Genomic DNA, 16,476 nt, shown 5'->3' with positions numbered 1-16,476 from the left:
GTGTCTAAAGAGGTACTGTCACCTCATAGACACTGTACTGGTGTCTAATGAGGTACTGTCACCTCATAGACACTGTACTGGTGTCTAAAGAGGTACTGTCACCTCATAGACACTGTGCTGGTGTCTAAAGAGGTACTGTCACCTCATAGACACTGTACTGGTGTCTAAAGAGGTACTGTCACCTCATAGACACTGTACTGGTGTCTAATTAGGTACTGTCACCTCATAGACACTGTACTGGTGTCTAAAGAGGTACTGTCACCTCATAGACACTGTACTGGTGTCTAAAGAGGTACTGTCACCTCATAGACACTGTACTGGTGTCTAAAGAGGTACTGTCACCTCATAGACACTGTACTGGTGTCTAATTAGGTACTGTCACCTCATAGACACTGTACTGGTGTCTAAAGAGGTACTGTCACCTCATAGACACTGTACTGGTGTCTAAAGAGGTACTGTCACCTCATAGACACTGTACTGGTGTCTAAAGAGGTACTGTCACCTCATAGACACTGTACTGGTGTCTAATTAGGTACTGTCACCTCATAGACACTGTACTGGTGTCTAAAGAGGTACTGTCACCTCATAGACACTGTACTGGTGTCTAAAGAGGTACTGTCACCTCATAGACACTGTACTGGTGTCTAAAGAGGTACTGTCACCTCATAGACACTGTACTGGTGTCTAAAGAGGTACTGTCACCTCATAGACACTGTACTGGTGTCTAATTAGGTACTGTCACCTCATAGACACTGTACTGGTGTCTAAAGAGGTACTGTCACCTCATAGACACTGTACTGGTGTCTAAAGAGGTACTGTCACCTCATAGACACTGTACTGGTGTCTAAAGAGGTACTGTCACCTCATAGACACTGTACTGGTGTCTAATTAGGTACTGTCACCTCATAGACACTGTACTGGTGTCTAAAGAGGTACTGTCACCTCATAGACACTGTACTGGTGTCTAAAGAGGTACTGTCACCTCATAGACACTGTACTGGTGTCTAATTAGGTACTGTCACCTCATAGACACTGTACTGGTGTCTAAAGAGGTACTGTCACCTCATAGACACTGTACTGGTGTCTAAAGAGGTACTGTCACCTCATAGACACTGTACTGGTGTCTAAAGAGGTACTGTCACCTCATAGACACTGTACTGGTGTCTAATTAGGTACTGTCACCTCATAGACACTGTACTGGTGTCTAAAGAGGTACTGTCACCTCATAGACACTGTACTGGTGTCTAAAGAGGTACTGTCACCTCATAGACACTGTACTGGTGTCTAAAGAGGTACTGTCACCTCATAGACACTGTACTGGTGTCTAAAGAGGTACTGTCACCTCATAGACACTGTACTGGTGTCTAAAGAAGTACTGTCACCTCATAGACACTGTACTGGTGTCTAAAGAGGTACTGTCACCTCATAGACACTGTACTGGTGTCTAAAGAAGTACTGTCACCTCATAGACACTGTACTGGTGTCTAAAGAGGTACTGTCACCTCATTGACACTGTACTGGTGTCTAAAGAGGTACTGTCACCTCATAGACACTGTACTGGTGTCTGAAGAGGTACTGTCACCTCATAGACACTGTACTGGTGTCTAAAGAGGTACTGTCACCTCATAGACACTGTACTGGTGTCTAAAGAGGTACTGTCACCTCATAGACACTGTACTGGTGTCTAAAGAAGTACTGCCACCTCATAGACACTGTACTGGTGTCTAAAGAGGTACTGTCACCTCGTAGACACTGTACTGGTGTCTAAAGAGGTACTGTCACCTCATAGACACTGTACTGGTGTCTAAAGAGGTACTGTCACCTCATAGACACTGTACTGGTGTCTAAAGAGGTACTGTCACCTCATAGACACTGTACTGGAGTCTAAAGAGGTACTGTCACCTCATAGACACTGTACTGGTGTCTGAAGAGGTACTGTCACCTCATAGACACTGTACTGGTGTCTGAAGAGGTACTGTCACCTCATAGACACTGTACTGGTGTCTAAAGAGGTACTGTCACCTCATAGACACTGTACTGGTGTCTGAAGAGGTACTGTCACCTCATAGACACTGTACTGGTGTCTGAAGAGGTACTGTCACCTCATAGACACTGTACTGGTGTCTAAAGAGGTACTGTCACCTCATAGACACTGTACTGGTGTCTAAAGAAGTACTGTCACCTCATAGACACTGTACTGGTGTCTAAAGAGGTACTGTCACCTCATAGACACTGTACTGGTGTCTAAAGAGGTACTGTCACCTCATAGACACTGTACTGGTGTCTAAAGAAGTACTGTCACCTCATAGACACTGTACTGGTGTCTAAAGAAGTACTGTCACCTCATAGACACTGTACTGGTGTCTAAAGAAGTACTGTCACCTCATAGACACTGTACTGGTGTCTAAAGAGGTACTGTCACCTCATAGACACTGTACTGGTGTCTAAAGAGGTACTGTCACCTCATAGACACTGTACTGGTGTCTAAAGAGGTACTGTCACCTCATAGACACTGTACTGGTGTCTAAAGAGGTACTGTCACCTCATAGACACTGTACTGGTGTCTAAAGAGGTACTGTCACCTCATAGACACTGTACTGGTGTCTAAAGAGGTACTGTCACCTCATAGACACTGTACTGGTGTCTAAAGAGGTACTGTCACCTCATAGACACTGTACTGGTGTCTAAAGAAGTACTGTCACCTCATAGACACTGTACTGGTGTCTAAAGAAGTACTGTCACCTCATAGACACTGTACTGGTGTCTAAAGAAGTACTGTCACCTCATAGACACTGTACTGGTGTCTAAAGAGGTACTGTCACCTCATAGACACTGTACTGGTGTCTAAAGAAGTACTGTCACCTCATAGACACTGTACTGGTGTCTAAAGAGGTACTGTCACCTCATAGACACTGTACTGGTGTCTAAAGAGGTACTGTCACCTCATAGACACTGTACTGGTGTCTGAAGAGGTACTGTCACCTCATAGACACTGTACTGGTGTCTAAAGAGGTACTGTCACCTCATAGACACTGTACTGGTGTCTAAAGAAGTACTGTCACCTCATAGACACTGTACTGGTGTCTAAAGAAGTACTGTCACCTCATAGACACTGTACTGGTGTCTAAAGAAGTACTGTCACCTCATAGACACTGTACTGGTGTCTAAAGAGGTACTGTCACCTCATAGACACTGTACTGGTGTCTAAAGAGGTACTGTCACCTCATAGACACTGTACTGGTGTCTAATGAGGTACTGTCACCTCATAGACACTGTACTGGTGTCTAATGAGGTATTGTCACCTCATAGACACTGTACTGGTGTCTAAAGAGGTACTGTCACCTCATAGACACTGTACTGGTGTCTAAAGAGGTACTGTCACCTCATAGACACTGTACTGGTGTCTAAAGAGGTACTGTCACCTCATAGACACTGTACTGGTGTCTAAAGAGGTACTGTCACCTCATAGACACTGTACTGGTGTCTAAAGAAGTACTGTCACCTCATAGACACTGTACTGGTGTCTGAAGAGGTACTGTCACCTCATAGACACTGTACTGGTGTCTAAAGAAGTACTGTCACCTCATAGACACTGTACTGGTGTCTGAAGAGGTACTGTCACCTCATAGACACTGTACTGGTGTCTAATGAAGTACTGTCACCTCATAGACACTGTACTGGTGTCTAAAGAAGTACTGTCACCTCATAGACACTGTACTGGTGTCTAAAGAAGTAATGTCACCTCATAGACACTGTACTGGTGTCTAAAGAGGTACTGTCACCTCATAGACACTGTACTGGTGTCTAAAGAGGTACTGTCACCTCATAGACACTGTACTGGTGTCTAAAGAGGTACTGTCACCTCATAGACACTGTACTGGTGTCTAAAGAGGTACTGTCACCTCATAGACACTGTACTGGTGTCTAAGAGGTACTGTCACCTCATAGACACTGTACTGGTGTCTAAAGAGGTACTGTCACCTCATAGACACTGTACTGGTGTCTAAAGAGGTACTGTCACCTCATAGACACTGTACTGGTGTCTAAAGAAGTACTGTCACCTCATAGACACTGTACTGGTGTCTAAAGAGGTACTGTCACCTCATAGACACTGTACTGGTGTCTAAAGAGGTACTGTCACCTCATAGACACTGTACTGGTGTCTAAAGAGGTACTGTCACCTCATAGACACTGTACTGGTGTCTAAAGAGGTACTGTCACCTCATAGACACTGTACTGGTGTCTAAAGAGGTACTGTCACCTCATAGACACTGTACTGGTGTCTAATGAGGTACTGTCACCTCATAGACACTGTACTGGTGTCTAAAGAGGTACTGTCACCTCATAGACACTGTGCTGGTGTCTAAAGAGGTACTGTCACCTCATAGACACTGTACTGGTGTCTAAAGAGGTACTGTCACCTCATAGACACTGTACTGGTGTCTAATTAGGTACTGTCACCTCATAGACACTGTACTGGTGTCTAAAGAGGTACTGTCACCTCATAGACACTGTACTGGTGTCTAAAGAGGTACTGTCACCTCATAGACACTGTACTGGTGTCTAAAGAGGTACTGTCACCTCATAGACACTGTACTGGTGTCTAATTAGGTACTGTCACCTCATAGACACTGTACTGGTGTCTAAAGAGGTACTGTCACCTCATAGACACTGTACTGGTGTCTAAAGAGGTACTGTCACCTCATAGACACTGTACTGGTGTCTAAAGAGGTACTGTCACCTCATAGACACTGTACTGGTGTCTAAAGAGGTACTGTCACCTCATAGACACTGTACTGGTGTCTAATTAGGTACTGTCACCTCATAGACACTGTACTGGTGTCTAAAGAGGTACTGTCACCTCATAGACACTGTACTGGTGTCTAAAGAGGTACTGTCACCTCATAGACACTGTACTGGTGTCTAAAGAGGTACTGTCACCTCATAGACACTGTACTGGTGTCTAAAGAGGTACTGTCACCTCATTGACACTGTACTGGTGTCTAAAGAGGTACTGTCACCTCATAGACACTGTACTGGTGTCTGAAGAGGTACTGTCACCTCATAGACACTGTACTGGTGTCTAAAGAGGTACTGTCACCTCATAGACACTGTACTGGTGTCTAAAGAAGTACTGTCACCTCATAGACACTGTACTGGTGTCTAAAGAGGTACTGTCACCTCATAGACACTGTACTGGTGTCTAAAGAGGTACTGTCACCTCATAGACACTGTACTGGTGTCTAAAGAGGTACTGTCACCTCATAGACACTGTACTGGTGTCTAAAGAGGTACTGTCACCTCATAGACACTGTACTGGAGTCTAAAGAGGTACTGTCACCTCATAGACACTGTACTGGTGTCTGAAGAGGTACTGTCACCTCATAGACACTGTACTGGTGTCTGAAGAGGTACTGTCACCTCATAGACACTGTACTGGTGTCTAAAGAGGTACTGTCACCTCATAGACACTGTACTGGTGTCTAAAGAAGTACTGTCACCTCATAGACACTGTACTGGTGTCTAAAGAGGTACTGTCACCTCATAGACACTGTACTGGTGTCTAAAGAGGTACTGTCACCTCATAGACACTGTACTGGTGTCTAAAGAGGTACTGTCACCTCATAGACACTGTACTGGTGTCTAAAGAGGTACTGTCACCTCATAGACACTGTACTGGTGTCTAAAGAAGTACTGTCACCTCATAGACACTGTACTGGTGTCTAAAGAAGTACTGTCACCTCATAGACACTGTACTGGTGTCTAAAGAAGTACTGTCACCTCATAGACACTGTACTGGTGTCTAAAGAGGTACTGTCACCTCATAGACACTGTACTGGTGTCTAAAGAGGTACTGTCACCTCATAGACACTGTACTGGTGTCTAATGAGGTACTGTCACCTCATAGACACTGTACTGGTGTCTAATGAGGTATTGTCACCTCATAGACACTGTACTGGTGTCTAAAGAGGTACTGTCACCTCATAGACACTGTACTGGTGTCTAAAGAGGTACTGTCACCTCATAGACACTGTACTGGTGTCTAAAGAGGTACTGTCACCTCATAGACACTGTACTGGTGTCTAAAGAGGTACTGTCACCTCATAGACACTGTACTGGTGTCTAAAGAAGTACTGTCACCTCATAGACACTGTACTGGTGTCTGAAGAGGTACTGTCACCTCATAGACACTGTACTGGTGTCTAAAGAAGTACTGTCACCTCATAGACACTGTACTGGTGTCTGAAGAGGTACTGTCACCTCATAGACACTGTACTGGTGTCTAATGAAGTACTGTCACCTCATAGACACTGTACTGGTGTCTAAAGAAGTACTGTCACCTCATAGACACTGTACTGGTGTCTAAAGAAGTAATGTCACCTCATAGACACTGTACTGGTGTCTAAAGAGGTACTGTCACCTCATAGACACTGTACTGGTGTCTAAAGAGGTACTGTCACCTCATAGACACTGTACTGGTGTCTAAAGAGGTACTGTCACCTCATAGACACTGTACTGGTGTCTAAAGAGGTACTGTCACCTCATAGACACTGTACTGGTGTCTAAAGAGGTACTGTCACCTCATAGACACTGTACTGGTGTCTAAAGAGGTACTGTCACCTCATAGACACTGTACTGGTGTCTAAAGAGGTACTGTCACCTCATAGACACTGTACTGGTGTCTAAAGAAGTACTGTCACCTCATAGACACTGTACTGGTGTCTAAAGAGGTACTGTCACCTCATAGACACTGTACTGGTGTCTAAAGAGGTACTGTCACCTCATAGACACTGTACTGGTGTCTAAAGAAGTACTGTCACCTCATAGACACTGTACTGGTGTCTAAAGAGGTACTGTCACCTCATAGACACTGTACTGGTGTCTAAAGAGGTACTGTCACCTCATAGACACTGTACTGGTGTCTAAAGAGGTACTGTCACCTCATAGACACTGTACTGGTGTCTAATGAGGTACTGTCACCTCATAGACACTGTACTGGTGTCTAAAGAGGTACTGTCACCTCATAGACACTGTGCTGGTGTCTAAAGAGGTACTGTCACCTCATAGACACTGTACTGGTGTCTAAAGAGGTACTGTCACCTCATAGACACTGTACTGGTGTCTAATTAGGTACTGTCACCTCATAGACACTGTACTGGTGTCTAAAGAGGTACTGTCACCTCATAGACACTGTACTGGTGTCTAAAGAGGTACTGTCACCTCATAGACACTGTACTGGTGTCTAAAGAGGTACTGTCACCTCATAGACACTGTACTGGTGTCTAATTAGGTACTGTCACCTCATAGACACTGTACTGGTGTCTAAAGAGGTACTGTCACCTCATAGACACTGTACTGGTGTCTAAAGAGGTACTGTCACCTCATAGACACTGTACTGGTGTCTAAAGAGGTACTGTCACCTCATAGACACTGTACTGGTGTCTAATTAGGTACTGTCACCTCATAGACACTGTACTGGTGTCTAAAGAGGTACTGTCACCTCATAGACACTGTACTGGTGTCTGAAGAGGTACTGTCACCTCATAGACACTGTACTGGTGTCTGAAGAGGTACTGTCACCTCATAGACACTGTACTGGTGTCTAAAGAGGTACTGTCACCTCATAGACACTGTACTGGTGTCTAAAGAGGTACTGTCACCTCATAGACACTGTACTGGTGTCTGAAGAGGTACTGTCACCTCATAGACACTGTACTGGTGTCTAAAGAGGTACTGTCACCTCATAGACACTGTACTGGTGTCTAAAGAAGTACTGTCACCTCATAGACACTGTACTGGTGTCTAAAGAGGTACTGTCACCTCATAGACACTGTACTGGTGTCTAATGAAGTACTGTCACCTCATAGACACTGTACTGGTGTCTAAAGAAGTACTGTCACCTCATAGACACTGTACTGGTGTCTAAAGAGGTACTGTCACCTCATAGACACTGTACTGGTGTCTAAAGAAGTACTGTCACCTCATAGACACTGTACTGGTGTCTAAAGAGGTACTGTCACCTCATAGACACTGTACTGGTGTCTAAAGAGGTACTGTCACCTCATAGACACTGTACTGGTGTCTAAAGAGGTACTGTCACCTCATAGACACTGTACTGGTGTCTAAAGAGGTACTGTCACCTCATAGACACTGTACTGGTGTCTAAAGAGGTACTGTCACCTCATAGACACTGTACTGGTGTCTAATGAAGTACTGTCACCTCATAGACACTGTACTGGTGTCTAAAGAGGTACTGTCACCTCATAGACACTGTACTGGTGTCTAAAGAGGTACTGTCACCTCATAGACACTGTACTGGTGTCTAAAGAGGTACTGTCACCTCATAGACACTGTACTGGTGTCTAAAGAGGTACTGTCACCTCATAGACACTGTACTGGTGTCTGAAGAGGTATTGTCACCTCATAGACACTGTACTGGTGTCTGAAGAGGTACTGTCACCTCATAGACACTGTACTGGTGTCTGAAGAGGTACTGTCACCTCATAGACACTGTACTGGTGTCTGAAGAGGTACTGTCACCTCATAGACACTGTACTGGTGTCTAAAGAGGTCTGTCACCTCATAGACACTGTACTGGTGTCTAAAGAGGTACTGTCACCTCATAGACACTGTACTGGTGTCTAAAGAAGTACTGTCACCTCATAGACACTGTACTGGTGTCTAAAGGGGTACTGTCACCTCATAGACACTGTACTGGTGTCTAAAGAGGTACTGTCACCTCATAGACACTGTACTGGTGTCTAAAGAAGTACTGTCACCTCATAGACACTGTACTGGTGTCTAAAGGGGTACTGTCACCTCATAGACACTGTACTGGTGTCTAAAGAGGTACTGTCACCTCATAGACACTGTACTGGTGTCTAAAGAGGTACTGTCACCTCATAGACACTGTACTGGTGTCTAAAGAGGTACTGTCACCTCATAGACACTGTACTGGTGTCTAAAGAGGTACTGTCACCTCATAGACACCTCCTTATATAACAATAAGACCTGATGATCATGTTTTAGGGTCTTTAAAACAGTTGTCATGTTGCACACAGTCCTAAAATAGCTCTTATTTGCGCCGCCTTCGTTGAAAACATTGTATTTCAGACTCCAGCTTGTCTCAGTTCAGAGGCTGCATGAACAGCGCTGGGTTTCTGCCCTTCTAAAAGATGGATCTGGGTAAAGGTCAAAGGTTAAATGTGTACCTTTCCCTTTCCTTTGCCTCTTCTCTTTGGAGGATCTTCATCATAGTCTTCATCATCCTCATCCTTCTGGTCCTCCACCACCTTCTGTAGGACGCACGCACACACACACGCACGAGCACACGCACGCACGCACGCACGCATACACAGCACCAAGGCTTTTATTTTGATGTTGCCTCGGTACCCAGGCTTTTATTTTCGTTTGCATTTGGCTAAAAGGAGTGGGAGTGACTACAGTGCAGAGGGGGCGGGGCTAGAGGAGTGGGAGTGACTACAGTGCAGAGGGGGCGGGGCTAGAGGAGTGGGAGTGACTACAGTGCAGAGGGGGCGGGGCTAGAGGAGTGGGAGTGACTACAGTGCAGAGGGGGCGGGGCTAGAGGAGTGGGAGTGACTACAGTGCAGAGGGGGCGGGGCTAGAGGAGTGGGAGTGACTACAGTGCAGAGGGGGCGGGGCTAGAGGAGTGGGAGTGACTACAGTGCAGAGGGGGCGGGGCTAGAGGAGTGGGAGTAACATTTAAAAGATCATATAAAGCTAAGATAATTGACACATATATAAAATCACTTTAATATATACAATATGCACAGGCAGTAGATATTACAAAATTATATGAATAAAAATAATATATAAATAAAATAAATTATTTGAAGTAACCACTTCAAACATAAATATACAAACACATATGCAGTAAAAGTAAACAATAATAAAAATATACACTATAAGCAACCACTTAAAATATAAAAGTACACTCTAAAAAGCTACATCTATGTGGGTGTAACGTAACTAGTAAAAGGCATATAAGCTAAATATGTATTTTCTGTTCATCATTGGTATTTAAGAAGCACAACACAGAGAATCAGTTTTCCCGTTGCTATTGTTCCTGTTTTTGTTTTTTTCTGTTCCTTTTTTTCCCTTTCTTCTATTATTTGAATCATTAATAAGGTGGGCATAATAAGCTTCGGCTTCAGCCCCAAACCTTTTCAGTCAAACTGTAATTCTGTAAACCCTCATTCTGAAACGTACTGTACTGTAAATGACTGATATAAAATAAACTAACTACAGTGCAGAGGACCTTTCTGATCCGTGATGCGGTGCTCCCGGCGGCTCCAGTGCAGTCTGTGCTGGTGTTGGAGTCCTCATCGGTGGCTCTGAGCTCCACTGAGTCTCCTTTCAGCAACGCCTCCAGGCTGCTGCCGTCCGCAGACGACGACACCTCTTTCTTCAGCCCCGCCCCCAGGTCCCCGTCTGCCAATCAGAACACACATTGTTCAACAATAGATCCCCGTCTGCCAATCAGAACACACCTTGTCCAACAATAGATACACTTCTACCAATCAGAAAACACCTTGTTCAACAATAGATCCCCTTCTACCAATCAGAACACACCTTGTTCAACAATAGATCCCCTTCTATCAATCAGAACACACCTTGTTCAACAATAGATCCCCTTCTACCAATCAGAACACACCTTGTTCAACAATAGATCCCCTTCTACCAATCAGAACACACCTTGTTCAACAATAGATACACTTCTACCAATCAGAACACACCTTGTTCAACAATAGATACACTTCTACCAATCAGAACACACCTTGTTCAACAATAGATCCCCTTCTACCAATCAGAAAACACCTTGTTCAACAATAGATCCCCTTCTACCAATCAGAACACACCTTGTTCAACGATAGATCCACTTCTACCAACAATAAAAACACAAACTAAGACAGTGCTGCACAATTAATGGAAAGAATTGTTCCAGATCTAGATTCAGACCTCATGAGATCTCCTTTCTAAATGTGATCTCTAGTTCAGCTGTCTAAAGGAGGTCGTACCTGGTTTGAGCGGGGGGAAGGTGAGTCTGGGGTCGTCTGGAGGTCGGTGCGCTCGCCGTTTCTTACGCCACCGGCGGGACGGGTAGGTGTACAGCTGCCCCGGAGCCACGCCTACATGATGACATCATCATCATCATCATCATCATCATCATCACCACACAACCCGTCCCACCCATCTGTCTGTGTCCCTTTTATGCCCATATATGGAGTTCTGTGTCAGGCATGCCTAAATATGGAGTGTTGTCAGAACAGGCCAGCTCCATATATGGAGATATATGGAGCCCGGGCCTTTTTGTGGCCGTGGGTCCGACCGACTCGACACCGGGCACTGCCCTCCCTGTGGGGGTGTGGAACGACACCGGGCACTGCCCTCCCTGTGGGGGGTGTGGAACGACACCGGGCACTGCCCTCCCTCCCTGTGGGGGTGTGGAACGACACCGGGCACTGCCCTCCCTCCCTGTGGGGGTGTGGAACGACACCGGGCACTGCCCTCCCTCCCTGTGGGGGTGTGGAACGACACCGGGCACTGCCCTCCCTCCCTGTGGGGGTGTAGAACGACACCGGGCACTGCCCTCCCTGTGGGGGGTGTAGACCGACCCCGGGCACTGCCCTCCCTCCCTGTGGGGGTGTGGAACGACACCGGGCACTGCCCTCCCTCCCTGTGGGGGTGTGGAACGACACCGGGCACTGCCCTCCCTCCCTGTGGGGGTGTAGAACGACACCGGGCACTGCCCTCCCTCCCTGTGGGGGTGTGGAACGACACCGGGCACTGCCCTCCCTGTGGGGGTGTGGAACGACACCGGGCACTGCCCTCCCTGTGGGGGTGTAGAACGACACCGGGCACTGCCCTCCCTGTGGGGGTGTGGAACGACACCGGGCACTGCCCTCCCTCCCTGTGGGGGTGTGGAACGACACCGGGCACTGCCCTCCCTCCCTGTGGGGGGTGTGGAACGACACCGGGCACTGCCCTCCCTGTGGGGGTGTGGAACGACACCGGGCACTGCCCTCCCTGTGGGGGTGTGGAACGACACCGGGCACTGCCCTCCCTGTGTGTGTGGGGGGGGGGGGGGGTGGAACGTGTGTGTCATATTTGAACTTAAAGGTATATTCAGTGATTTCACTCAAAAAACCTTAGGTTTCGTTTTTGGCTGTGGGACCCAGCCTTTCGTCCAATCAGGATAGAGAGTCAAAAACGAAACCTAAGGTTTTTTGACCCCCAGGGGTTAACTGGGGACAGGGAGGAACTCCTTATATGGCCAGCACACTCTATAGTAGGGAGGATTATCAATACAAAACAAAAAAATAAGTGATATTTGAATTAAGTGAAATCACTGAATATACCTTTAATTAACGTGGTTTTAATGATGCCTTTAACGTGTCATTTAGCGTTCCGTTTATTGAAAAACATATAATGTCCTTTTAATGAACGTTCCGCCCGGAGCAGCCGATTGGTTAATGAACGTTCCGCCCGGAGCAGCCGATTGGTTAATGAACGTTCCGCCCGGAGCAGCCGATTGGTTAATGAACGTTCCGCCCGGAGCAGCCGATTGGTTAATGAACGTTCCGCCCGGAGCAGCCGATTGGTTAATGAACGTTCCGCTCAGATCACAGGTGGATGAACAAAGAGACTGTGTTTAGTGGCTCAATATAGCACCTCCTGGTGACCTTTAACCTCCCAGTGACCTTTACCCTCCCGGTAGGACCAGTATCTACTGGGATTGACCCGTGTGACCTCTGTGTGACCTCTGTGTGACCTCTGACCTGGTGCTCGGTGCCTCTTCTCCATCCAGATGTAACAGTTGTTCTGAGCCACGCCCGTCTGGGAGTCCAGGAAGGGCAGCCGGACGCGACGCTCCGAGACCAGGCGGGAGTTATAGCGCTGGCACTGCTCCATGGCCTCCTTATACCTGGAAATATATATATACATATATAAATATATATTATACATATATATATATATATAAATATATATACAATACATCTATAAACCACTGCTCCATGGCCTCCTTATACCTAGAAATATATATATACATATATATACAAATATATATATACATATATATATAAATATATATACAATACATCTATAAACCACTGCTCCATGGCCTCCTTATACCTGGAAATATATATATACATATATATATACATATATATACAATATATATATAAAACACTGCTCCATGGCCTCCTTATAGCTAGAAATATATATATACATATATATATAAATGAGACAAAAAAGGGACTCCTGCACATCCAAAAAGACCCGTAGGAGGTGCAAGTCTAGTTAGCAGGCATAGACATCAAAAAAGAGAGAAAAACCTTCCAAGGAAGGGACTGCACACTCCAGGGAACAGAGACGGACAACTTACTGCATCAAACTTATTTATTAGCACGACGCGTTTCGCCGTGAGCTTCGTCAGGTGCTCTACAGAGGTGTGAATGTGTCAAGTATATATAGAGAAAAAAAACCACCCCCCCGGGTGTGGCATCAATGATTCAATAAATATTCATATATGGGAGGGGCAGACTAGACACATGAACAAACAGATAAAAAAATAAATACATCTTTTTCCATATATAAAAATGACAATAAATATATATAGCAGATGTATAAAAAACAAACAAAAACCCACCACAACAGTGCCAATACACAATATACAGATAAAATATCATGGGCCTCATCCTATAGGGGAAAATATGGAGTAATTCAGGTCAAATAATCCAAATTTAGGGCAACCACATCAGTAATAAAGGATTAATAAATAAATAGGACAGTAATTACACATTTATGACCAGGTTTATAAAAATGGGCTCTCATTTAAACCATTGGGTTCCATAGTGTTCAGAGTGAAGATCCAATGTGCCTCTTTCTGTAAGAGCAGTTTTACCATGTTACCACCTCTAGGTGGCAGGTCAACTTTCTCTATCCCAATAAATTTGAGTGTGGCTGCTGACCCATGTCCCCTTTCTTTGTAATGACGGGCAATAGCATAGTCCATATTCCCATGTCGGATGGCAGCTTTATGTTCAGCTATTCTTATTTTCAAATTGCGTTTCGTTTGACCAACGTATACCATCCCGCACGGGCATTTTAACATATATACAACATGAGTTGTGTTACAATTAATGAAGCCCTTTATTTTGTGTTTCTGACCAGTCTGTGGATGATAAAAGACCTTGGTGGTACTCGTATTTGAACAGTGAGTACATCTTCCACAAGGGTGGTTGCCACATAGTTCAGTGTTTAGCCAATTAGCCCCAGTGGCCTTGGGTGATTTGTACATACTAGTGACAACAAAATCCTTTATATTTTTGCCTCTCTTAAAACAAAACCTGGGTGGTGCTGTTGAAATGTTTTTTAGGTTGGGATCGCATCTCAATATGTTCCAATGTTTGTGGATAATGTTTTTAATTGCATGAGATGATGTACTAAATTCCGAAACAAACGTGACATTATTGTCTGAATTATCTTTTTTGACAGGTTGCAGGAGGGTTTCTCTTTGTACATCTTTAATTTTATTTTCTGCCGTTTGTATGGTCGATGTTTTGTAACCCCTCTCTCTGAACCTGTTATGCATTTCATTTGCCTTTATTTTGTAGTCAGCAGAATCGCTGCAAATCCGTTTGAGGCGCAAAAACTGTCCATATGGAATGTTTTCCACTAGGCCTCTGGGATGATGGCTATGTGCATGTAAGATACTGTTCCGGTCTGTGGGTTTGCGAAAAATTGTAGTCTTAAGAAGGCCCTCTGGGTCTACTGAAATGCGTAGGTCTAAGAAGTCGATCTGGTCTTTACTGTGTTCCATTGTAAATTTTAAAGTAGGGTGTGTACCGTTAATATAGTCCTTGAACACCAATAACTCATTTTCTTCACCAGTAAATATCATTAGGATGTCATCTATAAACCTTTTCCAATATATTACTTTATTTAGGAGTAGAGAAGTTGCCTTGTTGTGAATAAAGCGAGATTCCCAATGACCCATAAACAAATTAGCATAATTGGGAGCAAATGCAGATCCCATAGCAGTACCCTGGGTTTGTATAAAGAACTTATTATCAAACATAAAGTAATTAGATTTCAAAACAAAGTTTGCAAAATTAAACAAACAGTCAGAATATATATATATAAATATATATGTATATATATACATATATATATAAATACATATACAATACATCTATAAACAACTGCTCCATGGCCTCCTTATACCTGGAAATATATATATATACATATATATATAAATATATATATATATACATATATAAATAAATATACAATATATATATAAACCTCTGCTCCATGGCCTCCTTATACCCAGAAATATATGTATATACATATATAAATAAATATACAATATATATAAAATACTGTTCCATTGCATCTTTATACCTAGAAATATATATATACATATATATGCATATATATACAACACATCTATAAACCACTGCTCCATGGCCTCCTTATACCTAGAAATATATGTATATACATATATAAATAAATATACAATATATATAAAACACTGTTCCATTGCATCTTTATACCTAGAAATATATATATACATATATGCATATATATACAACACATCTATAAACCACTGCTCCATGGCCTCATTATACCTAGAAATATATATATAAACCCTTAGTGTTTTATTTAGCTGCCAGGGGCGGGAGGGCAACCCTCCCTCTCTCTCTCTATCTATCACTCACACACACACACACACACACACGCACGCACGCACGCACGCACGCACGCACGCACGCACGCACGCACGCACGCACGCACGCACGCACACACACACACACACACACACACACACACACACACACACACACACACACACACACACACACACACACACACTCGTTAACATTTATAAAGACCATGAACTCGTATTATGGAACAGCTGACGTGACGTAAACAACACGCGACACTGATGAGGCATTTAAGAAGCGACATGATGATGATGATGCTAGCTGTTGTTGTTGCTAGGCTAGCTGTCAGTGCTGTTGCTGTTAACAATCAGCCACAGAGAACTACAAGTCCCACAATGCAACAGTCCTGTGCATGTACCAGACGCATATGAAGCTCATTAAAGAGGGTGAAGACATGAATTAATTAATTAACAATAATTAAATAAACACTCACAGTTTGACAACATTCTCCACTACAGCTGCCATCTTGACCGACCTGGCACCCTCTGGCGCCCCTAGTGGCCGCAGACAGGCGTTGTTGCCAGGTTGGTGTGACAGAAACAAGCAGCCAGGTCCATGAAAGCAGGTCTACACATTTTATATTTGAGTATTTTTCTTTCTTTGTTTTGAGGGAAAATGCTGCGATTTGTCCCCAAATGACTGCATAAAGATTGCTGGTATTTGCTTAAAAAAAGCTTTATACCCTGTTTAACATAACAACGCGATGTGGGGGGGCTCCAGGTGG

The 16,476-nt window shown here is 44.3% G+C and overlaps 1 protein-coding gene across 4 annotated transcripts in view; it reads right to left on the bottom strand.

Moving 5' to 3' along the window:
• LOC310875751 (zinc finger protein ubi-d4-like) overlaps nt 1–16,230 on the bottom strand; it is a 37,762-nt gene extending 21,532 nt beyond the window's left edge. For 2 of the 4 annotated variants that reach the window (XM_083789091.1, XM_083789094.1), the window contains exons 1-5: nt 16,186–16,230; nt 12,801–12,946; nt 11,040–11,150; nt 10,280–10,452; nt 9,213–9,296 (exon numbers count right to left, since the gene is read on the bottom strand). In XM_083789091.1, the coding sequence (XP_083645217.1) occupies nt 9,213–9,296; nt 10,280–10,452; nt 11,040–11,150; nt 12,801–12,946; nt 16,186–16,217 (546 nt within the window). In that variant the 5' untranslated portion in view covers nt 16,218–16,230. Of the gene's footprint in view, nt 1–9,212; nt 9,297–10,279; nt 10,453–11,039; nt 11,151–12,800; nt 12,947–15,249; nt 15,287–16,185 lie in introns of those variants that run through there. The other 2 variants (XM_083789092.1, XM_083789093.1) reach the window with 2 other exon arrangements.
• Nucleotides 16,231–16,476: the final 246 nt, after the last annotated feature.

This window comes from Protomyctophum parallelum (genome assembly GCF_964188405.1).
Source record: "Protomyctophum parallelum genome assembly, chromosome: 1".
Classification (NCBI taxonomy): Eukaryota; Metazoa; Chordata; class Actinopteri; order Myctophiformes; family Myctophidae; genus Protomyctophum; species Protomyctophum parallelum.
Note: the sequence above shows the minus strand (reverse complement) of the source record. Positions and strands in the feature narration are given on the sequence as shown.